We start from the raw sequence: 22,783 nt of genomic DNA, 5'->3' as shown, positions 1-22,783 counted from the left end.
GGAGATAACGTAAATCAGCTGTGATTGAGCCTTTGAGGTGGAAGGTTGGGCTGTTTGCACTAAGGGAACAGCCGGAACTTGCTGAGAAAAGCGTGGCTGCTTTTTCTGGTAGGGCTGGAAACGTCTAGGTTTCCTTTGACCCTTACCCCTAGCTGCTAGATCTTGTCGTCTCTTGGCCGTAAGACCCCAACGGTCCTTAAGGCTTTGGTTCAACCTCGTAGCCTCTGACTGAACCTCCTTCACCATCGCTTCTGGGAAGAGGTCTGCTCCCAGATGCTCGACGCAAGTAACCTATTCGGCTCGTGCCGAATAGTTGCTTCTTGTAGGACATGTTTCCTACAATTCGTCCTAGCAGTGGCAAACTCAAACATGTCTGACTGTACCGTTTGAGTCAGGGATTTGGTCCATAAGCTTGAAGAGCGGTTCTGACCCATAGGCTATGTAGCCACCTCGGTCATAGCCATGGAATTAATAGATCTGGCTAACCGCGATTTGGCGTCAAATTCTGCCTGAATAAGGCTATCTGGAAGCCTAGGTAGCTTCTCACCAAACTGCTCCATAGCACAGTCCGGTTTGAGTTTGCCAGCTGAGAAGGTGTTAGGTAAGTCTTCCCACAATTCTCGGCTGAAGGAAGTAACGGAGATGTAGGATCTGCTTCCTTCAGTTGAGGCATGGGGTCCCCCTTCTGGGCCGCTGGAATGGTAGACGTCGCGATCTTTGTCAGGAAAGGGAGCGGGGTACTCTCATCCATCGTAAAGATCGTAAACGGACTCTTGAAAGGTTGGATTTTCGTATTGGAACAATCCATGTCCTCTAGACACCTGAGCCATTCTCTCTGAGCCTGGTCACGTGAATAGAGGACTGTCTCCTTTGGTACTTTATCATCCCGAGTCATGGCTGAGGTGGTGAGCCTTGCGTAGCCGATGAACGGAGGCTGAAGGTCTTCCGGGTAGAACGAAGTCCTCGATCCTCCGAGTTCCACATTCCGGGATAGAAATGAGTCCGTCTTGGAAGGGGGCGTATGACGTCTACTCCTCCAAGGGTTGTTCATTGAGAACGGAGGTAGAGAGTCATACGGGGGAAGCTGGGCTCCACCTGTATTGAAAGGTGGAGGAGAGGCTAGAGGAGCTTGGCTCAGTCCGGCTATAATGCTGTCTTGAGAGGTAATCCTATCCGACAACCGAGAGATCATTTGTTCCATGCTACTTTTCAGAGACCCAACCAGGTCGCCCACCTGTTGTAACAGACCAGCATTGGAGTCCAAAGCCGGAGCTGCTGCGGAGGTGGAGGGGTGGCTCTGAATTGGAACCAAGGGTAGCGGAACTGACGACTCCGCCGGAGTGTGAGATCTCTCTCTGGAGGATTTACTCCTCGAGGACTTAGAGCCGGACCCAGAAGCTTTAGATCTCTCTGCTCCGGGATTCCTAGCCGGAGACTTACGAGAAGAGGATGACGCCGAAGCCGTCTTCTTAGACGACGACGACGTCTTCGTCAAGGATTTCACTGCTTGACCCTTGACCTTGGGTCTAACTGAAGCGTCAGGAGGAGTATATAATTCGTTACCCGTTAAAGCCTTGGAAGGATGGAGAGGTTGCAGGAGTAGAAGAAGCAGTTGCACCCAAGGGTATCCCTTGGGTGTCCACCTTACCTACCTCGACCAACAGGTCGTCCACACCTACCATAGGTTCTACATTAATATCCAACGTCGACGACTTCCGAGGAGATGTCCTGGCCTTGGTCAGTCAATGAGGCAGCCAGCTGTTGCTGGATGAAGGGCGATAGTCGGGGCCGCCTCTACTGGGTCGACGTATCCTGTCGCCTTGCCTCCGGGGAAGATTAGTACCGCCAACCTTTTCTCCAGATGTAGGGCATACCCTTGGCGGCGTTCTTCCCGAAACCGCCGACCCAGGCCCGCAGGGTTGCCAGTGCAGTATCCCTCACGGCCGGCGCCTGGAAGAGAGGGTATTGATTAGATTTAAGAATAACTTAAAACTAAAGCTAACTTAAAGCATAACTTAAAAATTATAGGGGCTATAAGGCCCCTTGAATTTACCTTAAGTTAGAGTGATTGATGTAAAACTTAAGCACTATAACAGATGAGGGCCAGCTACCAGGAGATGGAACTACTTACCCCGTCTAAAGCTTGGCTCACCAAGATCGTAAACATATGGTACACGTTTCATGGTACCAGACCTGGATGTCCCTTGCGGAGTCGCGCATGGAGCATGGACCGGTGGGCAAACTTCGTGTCCACATGGGTCTTGAAGTGTGGCGGCGCATCCCGGATGCTCACAGTTGTGGTCTGTAAGTGAAAAGACACATGAGTATCTTAAAGAATATCACTTACAGGCTAAAGGACAGAAGAACTCCGTTGCATGCCGGAGCTCGGAAAAAATTTGGGCATAGCCCCTCCCTTAATCGCCTGAATAGGCTATAACCCCGGAGGTATCCGGTGAAACATGAAGGGAGGGGGGATGGTTTAAGGTACTTAAGATAAAACTTTAATAGTTTAAACATAATAGATCTTAAACCTAAAAGCTCGAACGTACCGGACTAAGTCCAGGTGCGTGGCGGAGTGTATAACTCAGTGAAACGGAGATGTTAGAAGGGACCGACTGTATGTTCCGGTCCACCCCGTGGGGTAGACTAGCACCTTTCCGCTGGATGCCAGGTCTCCGGTGGTAAAGGAGCCCTAGTAAGGTGGGAAAGAGCAAGGGGCATACAGACTCGGGCTAGTAACGGAGCGACGGAGTAGTAATGGAGGGGGGGAAAGGCCAGTCCCCCCCACCTTACCATCCTCGACCACGGACCGAGAAGCCGGAGAGGTCGAGTCCAGTCTGGGTCTGTCCCGTCCCTCTACCCCCTCCGCCTGGGGGGAGAGAGGGAGGGCAGGCTCGGGTATGTGGAGCGAGCATGGGCAGGCCTACCCACCCCCCCCGACCCTATGGAAGAGCGGGAGGGGGGAAAGGTGACTGGACAGGCGTTCTGTGGCTGCCATCGTGATCCATAAGTGACACGGGGCGATAAGAACAACAATTAAGCCTAGAACATAACCAACTGATCAGAGAGATGCTATCGGGGAGCAAACCGAGCTGAAAAGCGGTAACATAAAGGCCCAATGGGCCATGACCTAGGCTAAGCGAGCCAGACTCCATAACTAACCTAACAAATATCACATAAATAATACAAATGAATAATAAAATGAAAGAAAAAGAAAACAAAATAGTAGGAGAAAAAATCCAGGAGTGTACGACTAACCGAAGGCAAGGCTACCACTCAAAGCTAGCCGAGGCCGATACTAAGAGCCGTGGCTAGGGTCTGGATGGAAGAGCCTACATAAGGTAAAAGACATGCATGCATGACAAAACCGTGTAGACCGTAACCCTAAACAAAGCGGATAATTAAAATAGAGCGTACAAAAGCACGGGGATGTTCTGGGTATGGGCGACCCAGAATGGACCCACCACGAGGCAGAACCATGCTGCCATGCTTCCGACCTAGAGATCGTATTTATACCTAAAAAACGGCAAATACGTGCTCAGGGCCGGAAAAAACCAATTAGCAATACACTGAGTACTTAACTTAGCTGCTGCGATGGCTGCACGCTCCATGGTAATGAAATCCAAAGGAAAGGGCACAAAAACACAGTGAAGAAAATGGCACGTGTGTATCGTGTGCGCTAACTGAAAAGGATGGCCACCAGAGGCGCAGCAGTCGGCAGCATGGGATGGAGTAGTAGTAGTTGGTGCTGCCCACTCTGTGGGTCGGCTCTCCTCTTGGGGGATTTTGTAGTGGGAGAATTCTATTGGCATTTGGCTCGTGGTAGTGGTCTCACTCGCCATAGTGTTCATACCGACACCCTCTGGGGGGGTGAGCGAGTCAGTTATACTGACCTTTTTCTTTATTTATTTATTCTCTGGTATGTGTTAGTACATTTACCCTAGAAATAATAGATTAAAGGATATTTCGCGCAGCGACACGAGCTGAGCCCAGAAATGCTTACACTCACTTTCAGCATGGATTTTATCTTAATTTAGTAACAAAGTGTTTACACTTACTCTCACTATGGATTTTGTCTGTCTGCAGTAAACATTGATTTTGTCAACCTTTTCTTAAAGATTCTCTCATTCCCCAGTCATACATGCATATTTTCTTAATACTTAACCCTTATTGGATGGGTAAATATATCGATATGCAGCTCCTCAGGGCAGGTAAACTTTGAGGTCGGCCAATTTATGAAAAGAACTCATCATTGGAAAGGGGAAGATATGCAAATGCACATGGTGAAAGAAAAAAATTCTAAAAAAATGTTCTCTACCTTCCACAAGACGTTGAAAATGACTATTTCCCTTTGTGGGGTCTCTATTATAAGGCAGTTGTAAATTTTACCTATTTACATGTTTTTCTAATAAATTATTTTATTTTATTTTGTAAAATTATAATTACAGCTTATACAATATCAAAACAGATAGGAAATGAAATTACTAACAAATTCTTTGCATATTTGTTGAAAAATATTTACATAAATTTACTTAGAATAAAGATTCAGTAATTTTTTTTTTTTTACATGTTTTTTCTAATATTTCTGTACACTTTTCTTTGCAAAATTACACTTACAAGCAACATACTATAATAAAAGACAAGACCAAAAACCAACAGCAACCCCTTGGTATATTTACAAGCAAATTTACAAAAAAAGTCATGTGAAAGAGATGCAATACATACCCCCTTGATGTCTGAAGCAGAAATGAACTGAGATGCCCATATTCGTGATTTTAGCCAGTGTAAAAGTTGCCATTTGTGAATTTATGGGCTATAAAAGTATTGGCACCTCTTTCCTGCCTGATTCTTTCCAAATCAATGGATCAATCTGTGCACTGCCCCAAACCTGTTATTACTGCTCCCAAGGGTCAATCTGTCCATTAAGGGTTAAAAGTTAAGGACTGGAGATTTTAAGATATTTTATTATAAGTCCAGTCTCAGGCTAAAAGCTTTAGAGCTGTAGGTACATTCACCACCACATATTCATAACTTATGTGCAGAGATGTTATTAAGAGAACAGTAAAACAAATGACTATGACTGGCTGCATAAACATCATAATGCCTGGTTTATTGAAGAAGACTGTATTCATTAGACAACAGTATTTAGTCAGAGTAATAATTTGGTGCCTAAACAGTGATATTTGAAAAATGTCCACTAACTGAAAAAAATTGTTTAAAAGAATTCTTCATTATATGTAGTAATAAACATAATTAGAAAAGTAAATTTCATACCTGTGTTTTCCATTAAAATAATTTTATTTACACTGTGTTTAGTTACAGATACTTCTTTACAAATATTACAACAACCAGGTAGTAGACCTTTCATACCCACATAGCTCATAGCTAAAGTACCCAAAGGTCAAGGTATCATCCATGAAAAAATACTGTATGCAATTTATTTACTTTACTGTATAATATAACCAGTCCAAGAAGAGTCTTTATTAGGCTCAGAGGTCATGATAAACTAGTCTTTTATGATATTAACTATATAAGGTTCAAATTTCTAAAATTTTATAAGTCATTTTCATTATTGAAATAAAATTAGTCACTAGGAGTGCTTTCCTTTAATTAAAGGTGAAAGTAAAATCACACCTTTCCATAGATATGAAAGATAGTAAATTGAATGGAAGTGTTTCTAAATTTTAAAATCTTTATCATATACATTTTTAACAATTTACTATTATTATTATTATTATTATTGTTATTATTATTATTATTATTATTATTAATTTTTTTTTGCTCTATCACAGTCCTCCAATTCGAGTGGGTGGTATTTATAGTGTGGGGTTCCGGGTTGCATCCTGCCTCCTTAGGAGTCCATCATTTTTCTTACTATGTACGCCATTTCTAAGATCACGCTCTTCTGCATGAGTCCTGGAGCTACTTCAACCTCTAGTTTTTCTAGATTCCTTTTCAGGGATCTTGGGATCGTGCCTAGTGTTCCTATGATTATGGGTACAATTTCCACTGGCATATCCCATATCCTTATTTATATTTTCTGGTCTTGATACTTATCCATTTTTTCCCTCTCTTTCTCTTCAACTCTGGTGTCCCATGGTATTGAGACATCAATGAGTGAAACTTTCTTCTTGATTTTGTCAATCAATGTTTCTTGCACAGGCTTCAGTGGAGGCTTTTGCCACTGAATCATGCCTCTTTTTGTTGTATTTCACTTCCTACATATGGGAGAGATGTTATTTCCATCTATCGTTCTTTGAACATATCCGGTTCTTAGGGCCTGATCTTGTGACGCCATGGCAGAGTGGGTTAGGTCGTCAATATTCTGGTTAAGCAACACTGGGGCTGGTCAGTCGTTGGATGGGTGACCGCTCACCTTGGCGTTGATTCCTTGGGAAAGGATCTTTACCATAAACTTCCTCAGTCTACTCAGCTGTAAATGAGTACCTATTCTTGATGGGGCAGGGTCTAACTAGGGGTTAAATAGCAAAACTCAGCAATGATGGAAAGAAATGAAGGATTAAATGACAACAATGTAAATGGAACCTCTGGCAATGGAGGAGCTTCGTCTGGCAGCCAGATATTCAGCCCAATTGAAGGGGAAGACGGTCAGGTACTTGGAGGTCGTCATCCAGCAACTGACCACCACAACGACAGTAACCAACAGCCTGAGACTGGAGCTACAGAAGCAAACCAGAGGAAGAAATTATTATTATTATTATTTTTTTTATTTTTTTTTTTTTTTTGCTCTATCACAGTCCTCCAATTCGACTGGGTGGTATTTATAGTGTGGGGTTCCGGGTTGCATCCTGCCTCCTTAGGAGTCCATCACTTTTCGTACTATGTGTGCCGTTTCTAGGATCACACTCTTCTGCATGAGTCCTGGAGCTACTTCAGCCTCTAGTTTTTCTAGATTCCTTTTCAGGGATCTTGGGATCGTGCCTAGTGCTTCTATGATTATGGGTACGATTTCCACTGGCATATCCCATATCCTTCTTATTCTATTTTCAGATCTTGATACTAATCCATTTTTTCCCTCTCTTTCTCTTCAACTCTGGTGTCCCATGGTATTGCAACATCAATGAGTGATACTTTCTCTGGTCTGTTTGCACGTATCACCCTATCTGTTCTGATACCATAGTCCCAGAGGATCTTTGCCTGATCGTTTTCTATCACTCCTTCAGGTTGGTGCTCGTACCACTTATTACTGCAAGGTAGCTGATGTTTCTTGCACAGGCTCCAGTGGAGGGCTTTTGCTACTGAATCATGCCTCTTTTTGTACTGGTTCTGTGCAAGTGCCGGGCATTCACTTGCTATGTGGTTTATGGTTTCATTTTTCGTATTGCACTTCCTACATATGGGAGAGATGTTATTTCCGTCTATCATTCTTTGAACATATCTGGTTCTTAGGGCCTGATCTTGTGCCGCTGTTATCATTCCTTCAGTTTCCTTCTTTAGCTCTCCCCTCTGTAGCCATTGCCAATTGTCATCGCTGGCCAGTTCTTTAGTCTGTCTCATGTATTGTCCGTGCATTGGTTTGTTGTGCCAGTCCTCTGTTCTGTCTGTCTTTCTCCTGTCTCTGTATATTTCTGGGTCTTCGTCTACTTTTATTAGTCCTTCTTCCCATGCACTCTTTAGCCACTCGTCTTCAATGGTTTTCAGATATTGCCCCAGTGCTCTCTTCTCGATGTTGACGCAGTCCTCTATACTTAGTAGTCCTCTCCCTACTTCCTTTCGTGTTATGTATAGTCTGTCCGTATTTGCTCTTGGGTGTAGTGCTTTGTGTATTGTCATATGTTTCCTGGTTTTCTGATCTATGCTGCGGTTATTATTATTATTATTATTATTATTATTATTATTATTATTATTATTATTATTATTATTATTATTATGCAGAAGTGAGATAAGACTTTAAAATATCTTTTGATATGAAAGAAAGGGGACAGATATTGAAGTACTTTATATAATAAAACACCAGAACGATGGTTTGTAGAGGCAAAATATGGTACTATTGCTTTTGACTGGACAAAAATATGTAGAAATATACAGGAGATTTAGGTATTGGAAGTATTTTTATCTTGTATGAGCCTTAGAGTGTTTGATATCCCCCACCCTGTGATTGGGAAATATCAAATAGTACCAGTGATTTACTAGAATTGGCAAAGTAATGCTCTGCTGCTTGAAAAAACTGTGTTATGCAGGTACAGTATTTATACAAATACAGTATAGAATCAAACAAAAGCATTCTGTTTTCAAGTTGAGGGTCTTGATTAAAACTTTCATTTTTCTTATTATATATTACCTGGAATACTGAAAATGGCAGCTTTATTACCTTTGTTACTAATTTTTTGCAGCATCAAGTTCTTGCCCATCTGGGACTCATCAGTGTGACAATGGACGATGCATTGCCATAGTTTTTAAATGTGATGGTGACAACGATTGCAAAGATGAAAATGCTACAGGGGTGTCAAGTGATGAAGCTGATTGTGTCTATACTTGCCCTGAAGGTAAATACTGTCCTTCCTTCCCCTTTTACATTTTTCAGTATGCAAAATGCTAATAAAAAATCATTTTTATGTTTAACCTTTCTTCTGCATTTTGGAGTTGAGCATTAGCATAAAAGACAAAGACATTAAGGTAAAAGTAACTTGTTTCTATCAAAGAATTGGTTATGCTCATGGCACATGATTTTTAATAGATGGTCAGTTGCAACATATTTTGATGATTGCTGTAATTTTATTTCTTAATTGACTTGTGCTGTGTACCACAGCAGTGGATGTTAGTTGCTTCTGTTCTGCAAGGATGAAGATGTTTATGTCAGAAGCAATTTTAATTTTATAATTTTAGGGAATCTCTGAGTAAATTTTGAAAATTGGTGTTCTTCAGGTTTAGCTATAGTACTGTATGCACATTTAAATTAGTGGTATTTTTCTCTTTCATTGTTGCTCTGCTACTACATATAGTCTTTCAAGCACTCTAAGATTACTAGGGTGTGGCTAGTAAGGAATTCATACAGTGTCAGATGTCTCATTGCTATGATTAAAATTTTGTCTTGTTATAGCCTGTTCAAGTGAAATTTTTTAAGGACAGTACTTTGATATTCATACCACTTAATAAGGTGACATAGGACATCTCCAAACCACATATGATTCTTGCCTCTGACCTTTGGTTTTGTGATGCCAGTGCGTGTTATCCCGAACAAAACCATTTTTCAAATTCTATCTCCTCCCTTGTTACTTAATATTAAGACCTTGGATTACTACCATATATAGACCTGATGTAGACCTGCAATCAAATGTAGAGTTTTTCTAAGTCTTTTTTTTGCTAGATATGGATTTTTCATTATGATAAAAAAAATAAACCTTATAAATCAGAAAAAAATTTAAAAATAAAATGAAACAAAAATTAGAAAAAAGGGCTAGATTTGATTGTTCTATAATGTCTTTCTAAATTATATACCAAATTTCAATGCTATAATTTAAAAACTAATGGAGAAGATAGAATTTGAAGGTCAATAAGTATAGTTTTGAGATACGGGTGTTTAAAGTTTTTCTTTGTATTTTACAAAGATAATGTTATTATGAATTTTATATTCCATTTTGGGTATTAATAAACCAAAGCTATGTTATTTATCATAATTTAATCAAATGAAGATCCCTTTGCTCAAAGATCGTAGCCTGGGGCACTTTTTACACAATATTATGATCTACTGAACTCTTATTAGAGCAAATTTTCTTCTTCTGTATGTTAGCAAGAAGTTTTCCCTGTCTTTTCCTCTTTGGCATGATGAAAACTTTGCCAAAACAGAGAAAAACAGACGTAGAAGCAAGCAAATGTCAGAGGTGAAACTCGAATGTGTGCTCTCTTTCATGTTTCTGCTCGCACTGAATGGTGTAAAGCTCAGTCTTCCTGTCTTGTGATTCATGGAATCTCTACAGATGCCATTACTCACAATGTGTTTGATAATAATTACCAAAATTTACGATAACAGATGAAATATTGCATTTTCTTGTATGGATCAATGTTTTTGGCTTATTGAGTTACTATTACTAATTACCCTGTAACTATGAAAGTAAGAGGAATTTTGACGAAATATTTCATATGCGCATTCTCCATTACCATACGAAGCTCCATGATTTTTCATGATTTTGCGTTTTTCACCCTATATTGGCCGGCCGGCACCCTTAAAGGTTATAACAAAAACATATTTGTTGTGACATATTTTCCATACAAACCTAATTTATTTTCATAAATACAAAGAGATACGGCATAATTTTTGGTCAGCACTGCCAGACCTCAATTTCACTGACACGTGGTCAACAAGGGCATTTAACAGGCCAGCTCAATCAAAAACAACAACAGTGGTCACCTTAAGTATCTAGTGTCACTGGATGATATGGATAGCCCAGGGAATAGCCAAAGTGGAACAAATCTGTTCAGCACCAGCATCTTCACTCTCAGGCTAATGAATTGTTTGTAACATATGAAAATACTTCGTTTTACAAAAACGACTACATATAGTCAAACTAAAATGTCGTGGTGGGTGACGGGGTTTATCCAGGACTATATTGTTCGCAGTTAAGGGCATTTTGGTCATTTTACCCTTAAACTGACATGCTTAAACCTAAAACCTCAGCAGTAAATGCAGATTAAGTGGCCATGATTAAGCACACAAATGGAATGTTTGCTCCGTATTTATCCCGGATTTTGTTTTCATTTCTTCTAAATGCAACCTCGAATAACCTTTGCTTGTGTTTTTGTGTGTGCGCATGTACACCGAAAAGCAATTATTAGTACACACATACATATATAAATAACTGCTAAAATGGAATATGGAAAATAATTAAATGGCTTGACGTTATGGCATTATTATAAGATCTGTGATTATTATTTCCAAAAAACATACAAAGAAAAAAGAAAGGAAAATCATTGAGAACAACCAAAAATTACTCTTTGTTTCTTAAGAAAACAAAATACAGTAAATGACAGTTCTCAGGTAAAGTTATAAACAAGGGATTAACCTCGAAGCTGAGATTTAAAAGGATTGGTAGACAAGCACCATAAAATCGGCAATTTATGATGTCATAATGGGACAAGTTCTGGTTATCAGCGCCATAAGCTCCATAAGGGTTCTTATGGTGTGCCATAAGGGTGCTTATGGTGCCGATAACCGGTTATCAGAGCAATAAGCGCCATTATGGCACCATAAATCAATGAGTTTCGGTTAATGGCAGTTTTCACTTATCAGCACACTCCCGGGAATGGAACCCCCGCCGATAACCGGGGACTGCCTGTGCAGAACTTAATCCGGCTTTACTAATATGTAAACCAATGGGATTTTTCCATTTGTCTACAAAGGAAAATGTCATAAACTTTTAGATTCAAATTGTTTTTCTCTCCTAAATGATTAAATGGTTAAATAAGGGATTTTGACAAAGGAAAAATCTATTTCTGGGCAGTGACCTGTGTCGCCAGTGAAATGTTCCTATAGCACTCATTTTTAAGGTATAAAAATTGCTAAATATACAAGAGAAAAAAGCTATATGGTTATGCCAGAGTTTCCTGGCTCGCTTACCCTTATTAAGGGTGTCTGTATGGAAACTGGGGCGTGTGAAACCACTATCAGAGGTCCCCTGCCAATTAGTCTCTTCCTTTCTCAATATCCCCTGTTCTACAGAGGAGCCGTTCCAGACCATCTACCGCCCGCTACTGCTACTACTAGCGTCCTGTCCACCATTCCTGTGAATAGCACCCAAGCTCGGGCCAGATAGGGTGAGGAAGATAAAGGGGTGGTTTTCATTGGGCGACACAGGTCACTGCCCAGAAATAAATTTTTCCTTTGTCAAAATCCCTTTTCTGGGCCTAACCTGTGTCGTCCCGTGAAATAGTAACAGAGAATTGGCCCCACCAGCTTGGTAATCTAGTGTAAACAAGTTACTGGAAGGAAAAAATTAAAGAATTGTAATTAATTCTACAGTACTTTAATAAAGTTTCTTAATTTTACAGTAATCTTAATAATTTCCTTAATTCTACTGTCCTTACCCTAATAAACAAATACGTAGTATAAAGTTATACAATCAAAATTCTGGAAAGTTCAGATTAAATCCAACACCCAATTACAGGATATTTATATATACAGACAATATCAGTATGTACAATACAGGAGTAGATCCAATGTGCGATCCAAGTGAAAACCAAGGTCAATTGTGCAATCCAGGTAAACAACCAATTGAAATTCAACCTGGTGAGGTAGTCTCTTATTTATGAGACTAACATACGGGAAAATGGAAGGGGTGGCGACGCCGCCCAACCAACGAATCATTTGGGAAGACAGCCGAAGGGGAAGGATAATAGGAATCCCAGATCTAGGCTACCTTCCGAGACCATGCGGCTCGAGTGGAAAGGCTAGTATGACTCTTGCCTTCAGAAAACTATCATATAATGCCAGGATAGGAATAAAAATGCTCTTAAATTCTGAGTAACTGCTAATCTATCCAGATAAGGCGACTACAATTAGTATGGAAGACCAATTGAACGTCGTCATAAATATGAATATTCGCGGGTAGCGATGCACGAAATGGCTGCCTCGGGAGCGGCGTCATGCAGGCTCCCGCTAAATAACAACGCCCAACATACTTATAATTAACATCGCTACACTAAAAAGTGGAATTTATTAATTGCAGTACTCAACTTAGATCCAATGGATTCCTGACGCTCAGACAAAGTTGCTTCAAAAACAAAGGGAAGAATTCTGAAAAACGCACACACATGTCTAGACGTACACAGTGCTATTAAAGGAATGGTGGGCAGGACGCTAGTAGTAGCAGTAGCGGGTGGTAGATGGCCTGGAACGGCTCCTCTGTAGAACGGGGGATATTGAGAAAGGAAGAGACTAAATGGCAGGGGACCTCTGATAATGGTTTCACACGCCCCAGTTTCCATACCGACACCCTTAATAAGGGTGAGCAAGCCAGGAAACTCTGGCATAACCATATAGCTTTTTTCTCTTGTATATTTAGCAATATTTATACCTTAGAAATGAGTGCTATAGGAACATTTCACGGGACGACACAGGTTAGGCCCAGAAAAACTACTGTTTATTTAACCTGCATAGACACTGAACAAATCTAATCGTGTAACCAGTAAATAACTGCTTAAATAGAATATGGACAGTATGTAATAAAATGGCTTGAAAAGCTATTCCTGCCGAACCACCCTCACAAATTTTAGTGGTAATGCATTAAGCACAACATGACTTTATTATAAGAATTATAATTATCATTTCATAAAGCACACAAAAAAAGGAAAATCATCAAGAACAACCAAAGTTTATTCAACACTGTTAATTTAGGAATGAAGTATACAGTAAATGACAGATGTCAGGCAAAGCCATAAACAAGGGATTAACCTGGCAGGTTAGATTTAAAGGGATGAATAGATCTGGCAGCACTGTATTCTTTTCCTGGTCATGCTCTAGTGATCTTGAAATGTTTGAAAGACTATATAATTGGGTTTTCTTTTTAATAGGTAATGTGAGAATATAATTTTATCCATTCTTTGGTTGGAGGCTGGTTGATTTATTAAGTGGTATATTTAATACTAATTAAATAAAAACTTATCTAGTAACCTGTTTTGACATTTATCTAGTAACCTGTTTTAACACAGCTCCAACAAACTCGAGGTATATATGGTTAAATAAATTACAAGTTATTTATATATAAAAGCATATATATAGATTATTTACGTAACCAACTTAGCTTCCATAGTTAATTTTTTATTTTGGGGAAGTGAAAATGTAAATATTTGTACTGTGTTCTGTAGACTTTTTCATAATTGCGACATACATATTTAAGTTATATACATAGTATCATTTACACAATTCAAATCCCTATTTTTTTAAGTGTTTTTATTCAACAGCATTGTTATTTTGTATTTTTCACAGACCAGTTTGCATGTGCAAATGGAAACTGCATCCCTGCTATTTGGCGCTGTGATGCCTTTAAAGACTGTGAGGATGGTTCAGATGAGCCGGAAGATTGTGGTAAGCTATGTTTCATTAACCATGGTACAAGAGAACAATAGGTATGAAGTAATACTGCATTTGATGCCAAGAGAGTTAAGACAATATCTGTTCTTTTAATCCTTCATGAAACTAGGGTAAAATGTCATTGTTTAGTACTGTTTTATCTTTCAAAGGTACCATTGAATGTAGTGAAGAAGAATTCAAGTGCAGTTCAACAGGCCGTTGCATCCCAAAGAAATGGGTTTGTGATAATGACAAAGATTGCGGTGATGATGATTCAGATGAACATCCTCCAGGGGGTTGTCCAGTGCCTGTGGGTATGTCATGCCCAACAGGACAGTTCATGTGCCCAATGTTTGATAAATCTCAACATCGATGCATACCGAATGTAAGTAAGAGTACAAGATTCATATGTTTTCTTGCTTAATAATCCTTTAATACCCATAAGTTATATATTTAATATATATATATGCACATATATTGATATATACTATATATATATATATATATAATATATATATATAAATATATCTATATATATATATATTATATATAATATATATATATATATATATATATTATATATATATATGTGTGTGTGTGTGTGTGTGTGTATGTATGTATGTATGTATGTATAGATAGTCAGTGGAAGATATAAGAGCTAAAACAACTAATTTAAATCAGGTAAATTAAGTATACAGACAGTATATAGAAAAAGACCAGCTAAGTGAAAAATAAAAAGATAAGGTAAATAATTTTAATAAGGGATATTGAAAATATTATATGTATATAATAACATAAATAATGGGGAAAAAACGTATAAGCTCCAAGATATAAAAACTACAAGTGATGCATATCCTGAATTTTAGACTAGGTTGTAACTTAGAATTACTTCTAACATACATGAAACTGTCGGTGATTCACTCATCACATGGGGCTCATAAGTTTCTTCCAGAAATTACAGGAGGTAAAGTGGGAAAAGTACAAGTAGAAACAGTGAAAGAAAACAAAAGCATGATCATAGCATCATAATATGAAGACAAAGCAGCTGATAAGAAAAAAATGAGAACAGAAGGTATTACTTCAAACTAAATCTCTGATACTTTCAGAAATGGAGGAGTCCTAAAATGTCTTGAGCATGAAATGTTAACTGACAAAGTTTAGAACCCTAAAGCCTCTACAGATGACTTTGTCTATCAGTAAATATATATAGTTCAAGAGTGTGGGGTGACAGTTCACCCTCCAGATATTTCATTGAGGTTTCCACCTTGTCTGAAGGTATCAGGAATATTGTAGGAAGATAGCTCTTTCATTTTCATTTTGTTCTTATGAGCTGCTTTGTTTTCCATTCGCTGTTTGTTGATTTAAGGTCCCAGAACCTGATACTATAGAGCCATTTAGTTTTTCCTTGTTCTCAAAGTATTATATGTACAAATAGAATCAACACAAATCAGAGGATTGCTAAAAACATTGAGATTTCCTGATATTCATCGTCCTCAACAAATATTTGAAATAGATATGATATCTCATTTACATATTTTTATAACCCAGGAAATAATAAAATTTTGAATAAACTCTTGTTTTGAGTAGATATTTTTCATCATAAAGCTAATGTTTTCACTTGTACCTTTCCTTTTGTCATTAGGAATATCTGTGTGATGGTCATGATGACTGTTGGGATGGAAGTGATGAACCTGATTCTTGCCCACCGAGGGAATGCCTTCCTTCTCAATTTAAATGTGATTCTGGAAAGTGTATTCATTTTGTGTGGGTCTGCAATGGCAGGGACGACTGCATCGACAAGTCAGATGAAATCAACTGCAGTGAGTACTTTGCAAACTGTTATCCTTTAAATTAATGTTTTATTTTATAATATTATCAGGTTGAGGTTCAGTGCAAACTGTGCAGAGGAAAATTATAGAATATTATTCTTATGGATTGTATTGTATGTAATTTCCTTGATGACATACAGTTGTTTCAAGAGTGCTTACAATAATGAAAGCTTTTCATGAATAGCTAGTTGAACATTTGTGTTCAGTATGTAATGTTAAAAATATTGTATCTTTTTAACAAAGCTGCTAGCAAATTTCATGCAGGCAGTCCCTGGTTATCGGCAATCTGGTATTACAGCGTTTGTCAAGCAATGACGATAACTGAATTTTTGGCGCTGATATGCATCGATCTCTCCTTATTGGTGCTGATCTCCAGTTATCAGTGCCGATCCTTGGTTATCGGCGGCAATAACTGGGGATCAGAGCTGTTATCACCGATTTTCAGTTATTGTCACATCGTCGGGAACAGAACCCCCACCAATAATCAGGGACTGTCTTATATATATATGTACTGTCAACCCCCTCAATTCGTGGACTCATGTATTCGCAGATTTCTCTATGGACTTTAATATACCCATTACTCATGGGAAATTTTTATATTCATGCAATTTTCTGTAAGACTTTTTGTGATAAAACAAAAAAAACTAACAAAAAAAACTAAGCAGTTTTAGTGGGTTTTCTTGAGTTTGAACTAACAAAACAGGCAGTTGTAAGCATTTTTATAGGGGTTCTAAGTATTCGCGGATTCTCACTATTTGCGGAGGGCGGTCTGGTAAGCATTCCCCGTGCATACAAGGGGTCCACTGTATATACATATACAGTAATACCCAGAACTTATGCAATTCAATTTGCACAAATTCACAATAGCATGAACTTTTCATTGGAACCTAACTAATTATCATATGCGAGTTCTTCACAATAGTGCAAACACTGGCAAATCCTCCAGAAACACTGCAAAACCCTGCAAAAGTGTTTATGTTTAATTTGCTTCTGTAAATTTTTAAGTTTTAAAGCTTTTCTGTATTAAATATTTATTAAAATGTATTATTTTTATTTTTGTACATGCATAAGTATGATACAAAGGTAATTATAGCACCTATAGTTAGTGCATATACATACTTTTATAAGGTGCGATACCCACTCACAGAGTTACTGCCCTTTTCAAAGATGATATCCCTTCTGAAACTTTGTTTAATTTCTGAAGTACGTACTAGTATACTACAATTAGTATAAGTTTTCATGCTTTTAAGTGTAAAATCAGTACGAAGATTTTGTGTATGCTTTTTATATTTTTGAAAATAATACAAAGGCAGTGCATAATTCAGTGTTTGTCACTATATAAGAACTCCACGATCAACTAATAAGACATATCGGAGTTTTCATTCTGTGAAAATTACTTTCTTAACCTTGGAGAAAAGTGCTGGTACAATCTGTATGTACTATGTTACATAATTACAGCACATACAGTTAATGTACTTTCAGAAGATGTGATCCTATTCGGACTTTTAAAGATGATACCCCTCCAGAGTTTTACCTCAAATGATGTATGTATTTCTCTCTCTCTCTCTCTCTCTCTCTCTCTCTCTCTCTCTCTCTCTCTCTCTCTCTCTCTCTCTCTCTCTCTCTCTCGTTCATAGTTAGCCCTCACACTAGTTCATGATTTAAATTGATTGAATTTTACCCTTACCTTCTGCAAACATTACTTATGTACATACATGTCTTCTTTCGCTGAGAAATATTGACAAACTACTGTATTTTCATATCATTTTCATGACTAAATGCACTTTCTGTGATAAAACTCTAATAATACTCAAGCTTTAGGATTTTTAGAGGGTTTTTTGTGTTTTAACTATCAAAATAAGCAGTTCTAAGCATTTTTATGGATTATAGCTATTTGCAGGGTGGCCATGGTAACCATCTCTATTCCCCCATACTGTATGTATATATATAGTATACACACACACACACAGTCCCCAGTTATTGGAGGGGGCTCCATTCTGATGGATGACAACAAGCAAAAATTGCCGATAACCAAAAATCGGCAATTTTTGGGGCTTATCAGTGCCAATAACTGGACATTGGCACCTCTGTTAAGTATGTATTGGCGCTGATAACCAGATATTGGTGGATATTGGTGCCAAAAAAGGGATTTTGATGAAGGAAAAATCTATTTCTGGGCAACAGTTTGTGTCGCCCAGTGAAATAATCCCTTAAGTTCATTATTTCTAGGTAAATGATACTAACATTACCAGAGAAAAAATAAAAATAGGGGGATGTCAGAGTAACTGACTCGCTCACCCTAAATAAAAAGAGGGTGTTGGTATGGTGCTGGGGCGAGTGAGACCACTACCACGAACCTCTTGTCATTTTGAATTCTCCTTCATCAAAATCCCCCTCCCTGAGAGAGCTGACACACGGTCGGCGCCAGCAACTACTACTACACATCCCACCACGCCGACCGCAGCGCCTCCCGTGGCCATCCTTGAAGTTAGATGCCAACCTTGGGCACAAGGGTGGGAGAACAGGGTGGGATTTCACTGGGCGACACGAACTCTTGCCCAGAAATAGATTTTTCCTTCGTCAAAATCCCTTTTCTGGGCTCAGTTCATGTCGCTTCGTGAAATAGTACCAGAGAATTAGCACAAGGTTGAAAATTAAAATAAGGTCTCGATAAAACAAAAGAAAGAAAATAAATGAATATAATCTAGTTGAAAAATATATACAAGTTATCATGACTAAGGTTAACTTAACCTAAAATAATAAATGTTAGCTTAAGGCATAATTGGACTTAAAATTAAACTTAAACTAACTTATGATAACTTAGAACTAGATTTTATGACACAATATGATTAAATATCTTAATATACATACAAGTGTGTTTTCTTAGTAAAAATATAAGGGAAAACGACACTAAATGGTTACAGTTAGTAATCAAAATTTACAATTGTGAGTGCCCCTAGCAAAAAAATAAGGGGCACGTCACCATAAGTAGCCTTTTTAGGCAGCTAAGGCTGAAGGACCCAATTGAACATGACGGTAAGGTTAGGTGAATTGTTAGTGAGGCAGGTAGAAAGGAGATCTGGATCTTCGACTACAACTACTGAACAGTGTCAGGAGAAACTATGTTTCCTGCTGCCACTGCCGGAAATTTAAGAGATTCCAAGGATTTTAAGTAGTGCCGTTTAAAAACTGTCGGCGATTTCCAGCCTGTATACTTCTTCAAGTCATCGAAATTCATATGTTGGAAGTGATTGATAGAGGTGGCTACTGCCCTGATGTCATGGGCTTTAGGGAATGAGTCAGGGTTAGCTTGTTTGATAAAATAGAGGATTTGTTGTCTAATCCCTTTTATTGAAATAGTGCCACCTTTTATGAGGGGGCCTGAGGATCTAGAAGATGTCCTGGACAGATAGGCTCGTAAGGTCGTCACTGGACAAAGAGAAGGGTCTTGTGGAAGAGGGAGGATCTTCCAAGGAGCCCATCTTATTAAGGGGTCCTCATTCTTGGCCAGAAAACTACGATCTGGAGATAGTAAGACTTCTCCTGAGGGGAGGAATTCCACATGTCCAGCATCTCTGGAAAGGGCCGACAGTTCTGATATTCTGGCTCCTGAGGCCAAACTTAGTAAGAATAATGTTTTTCTTAATAGCATTAGATAATTACATGAAACATTGTCAGTGTCTGAAGCCAGTTTGAGAACGTCATTCAAGAACCATGAAACTGAACTAGGCCTTTCTGAAGGTCTGAGCCTAGCACAGGCTTTAGGAATAGACGTAAAGTAGGAGTCTGATAAGTCTATCTGAAAGCCAAACTGGAAGATTTTCTTCAAAGTTGACTTATTAGTGGTAATAGTACTAGCTGCTAGACCGTTTTCGAACAGGGATCTGAAAAAGGATATAGCTAAATTAACTGTCATGGTTCGGGTGTTTGTTTCCTTCAGGAAATTTGCCAATTTCTTTACAGCACCATCGTACTGACATAAAGTTGATTCCCTCTTATCCGATTCTAAGAAAAGGATATTCTGGGAATCGATATTTGCATCTTTCTTAGCCGCAAACTTCATGAAGTCCATAAAGTTAGGGTTTTGAGAATTCCTGAGGAAGCGAACACAACCCTCATTTGTACTGACTGAGATAGCTTGGGATTGGGAATCCGTCGAGGTCGAAGACCCAATTCCCGTAGGAGAGGATACCAGTTGCTCTTGGGCCAATCCGGGGCTACTAGAGCTACTTGTCCCTTGAATGTCTTGAGTTTGCTCAGGACTTTCAATAGAAGATTCACTGGAGGAAAGATGTAAACCTTCCTCCATTGATTCCAATCTATGGACATGGCGTCTATGGCATAAGCCAGAGGGTCCAGGTTGGGGGCCACATAGCAAGGGAGCTTGTGGTTTGCTTGAGATGCGAAGAGATCCACCTGGAGACCTGGGACCCTTTGGCATATTCACTGGAATGAGCGCTTGTCCAGGGACCACTCCGATTCTAGAGGAACTGATCGAGATAGGGCGTCTGCTATCACGTTCCTTACTCCCGCCAGATGGGTGGAAAATAGATGCCATTTGTACTTGGTTGCTAGAGAGAAAATGGCTATCATGACATGGTTCACATTTTTTGACTTGGATCCTCCCCTATTGATGCAGTGTACCACTACTGCGCTGTCCCACACCAGCTTGATATGGGAATTCTTGGCTGGTAGAAGCCTCTTCAGAGTGAGGAATACTGTCATTATTCCAATACTTTTATGTGAAGCTGGCGGAACTGAGGCGACCAAATCCCTTGAACTTTCTTGAATTGGGAGTATCCTCCCCACCCGCTTAGAGAGGCGTCCGTATGGATAACCAATGCCGGAGGAGGGAACTGGAGAGGAACTGATTTGGACAGATTCTTGGACTCCGCCCAGGGGCGGAGACGTTTGCGAAGAACTGGCGGTATACTGACAACTTGTCCCGAGATTTGACATTTGCTCTTGAGCGCCAAACTCGGTTTATATCCTTCAATTTTGCTTTCAACAGAATGTCTGTGACTGATGCAAACTGAAGGGAACCTAGGATCCTTTCCTGGTTTCTCCTTGACGTCTGTTTGCATTTGAGGAATTGTCTTATTAACTTGGATATTTCTTTCCTTTTGGCCAACGGAATTGACAGAGTGTGGGAGTTCAGGTCCCACTGAATGCCGAGCCACTGGAAACGAGACTCCAGCGTTAGCCTGGATTTGGTCTTGTTTATTTGGAACCCTAGATGTTCCAGAAATTGAATTACTTTGCCTGTGGCTTTGAGGCATTCCTCGACGGTTGTTGCCCAAATGAGCCAATCGTCGAGGTACGCTACTACCATTATCCCTTGTGACCTCAGTTGTTGGACCACTGATTCCGCTATTTTCGTGAACACCCTGGGGGCTACATTCAGCCTGAAGGGCATCACTTTGAAAGAGAATGCCTGGTCTCCTAGCTTGAAGCCTAGGTAAGGGCGGAAGTGTCTCGTGACTGGGATATGATAGTATGCAACTGTAAGATCGATAGAGGTGGTGACGGCCCCACGGGGAAGTAAGGTCCGTACCTGTGAAATAGTCAGCATTTTGAACTTGTCGCAACGAATGAATAAGTTTAGACGGGACAAGTCTAAGATTATTCTTCGTTTTGTTGAGCCTTTCTTTGGCACGCTGAACAAGCGTACTTGAAACTTTAAATGTTTGACTCTTGATACTACCCCTTTCTGAAGGAGCTCTTTCGCATACTCTGTCAATTCCTTCGTTGGAACCTGAAGGAATGTTTTGGATGGAGGAGGACCTTTGATCCTACTCCATCCCAGCCCTTTGGACACAATACTTTGTGCCCAACTGCTGAATCCCCACCTGTGTCAGAAGAGGAACAGCCTCCCTCCTACCTGAGGGTTCTCACTGTGACTGTGCAGGACGTGCTCCGCGCCCTCCACGTAAGTGTCTCCCCCTGTTGGGTGCCCTTCCGCCACCCCTCTGTCGTAATGCACCCCTAGCTCTGCTTCCCCTGGCAAACCTATTGATGGCTTGAAACGCCTGGCTTTCGAATACTGGATTGAAAGCTGGGGAAACAGTGTAGGAGGTCGAGGGTTGGTTTTGGGGCGTCAACAGGAGGATGGGCTGGTTCTGGGACTTGGAAGTCGACGGTTGCACTGGTTGTGAAACCGGGACTGCCTGAACGAATTGTTGTTGCTGCTGTGCCTGGAAGCTCGGGAACTTCCTGGGCTTCTTCAGTTTCTTAGAACCCGAGGGGGTGCTTTCTGGCTTCCTTTTGCCAGCGGACCCTGAGGCTCTGGTTGAGCCTGGTTGCTTCATGATGAACCTCATTTACAGCAGCTGCAGGGAAGAGGTCCGCTCCCCAGATTGAAGACGATAGCAACTTATTTGGTTCATGTCTTATAGTTGCTTCCTGCAGGACATGTTTCCTGCAGTTTCGTCTTGCCGTTACAAAGTCGTACAGATCCGACTGTATGGTTTGGGTTTGTGCCTTAGCCAGGAGCTTAAACAGAGGCTCGGTACCATATGTCATGGCGGCAACCTCTGTCATCACTAAGGCGTTAAGTGTCCTTCCTAACCTGATCCTTGCGTCAAATTCCACTTGGATCAAGTTGTCCGGCAGTCTTGGGAGTCTCTCCCCGAACTGTTCAATAGCACAGTCCGGTTTGAGTTCCCAACTGTAAAAGACGCCGGAAGGTCAGCCCAGAGGTCCTCAGAAGCTGGGAAGAGTGGGGACATGGGGTCCGACTCCCTCAGTTGAGGGAGAGGCTCCTCTTTCATGGCAGCCTGGATGATGACTTCCGCAATTTTTGTGGTGAAGGGGAGTGGTGCCTCTTCCTCCATCACAAAGATTGTGAATGGGCTCTTGAATGCCTGAAGCCTGGTATTGGAGTAGTCCCAATCTTCCAGGCACCTCACCCATTCTCTTTGAGCCTGTT

At 40.1% G+C, this 22,783-nt stretch overlaps 1 protein-coding gene across 1 annotated transcript in view; it reads left to right on the top strand.

Moving 5' to 3' along the window:
• LOC135198099 (prolow-density lipoprotein receptor-related protein 1-like) overlaps positions 1-22,783 on the top strand; it is an 875,913-nt gene that overhangs the window by 524,057 nt on the left and 329,073 nt on the right. Inside the window, 4 exon segments of the mRNA XM_064225548.1 lie at positions 8,355-8,507; positions 13,943-14,041; positions 14,197-14,411; positions 15,669-15,846. Of these exon segments, the coding sequence (XP_064081618.1) occupies positions 8,355-8,507; positions 13,943-14,041; positions 14,197-14,411; positions 15,669-15,846 (645 nt within the window).

This window comes from Macrobrachium nipponense, chromosome 21 (assembly GCF_015104395.2).
Source record: "Macrobrachium nipponense isolate FS-2020 chromosome 21, ASM1510439v2, whole genome shotgun sequence".
NCBI lineage: Eukaryota > Metazoa > Arthropoda > Malacostraca > Decapoda > Palaemonidae > Macrobrachium > Macrobrachium nipponense.
This window is presented reverse-complemented; position numbering and strand designations above follow the sequence as displayed.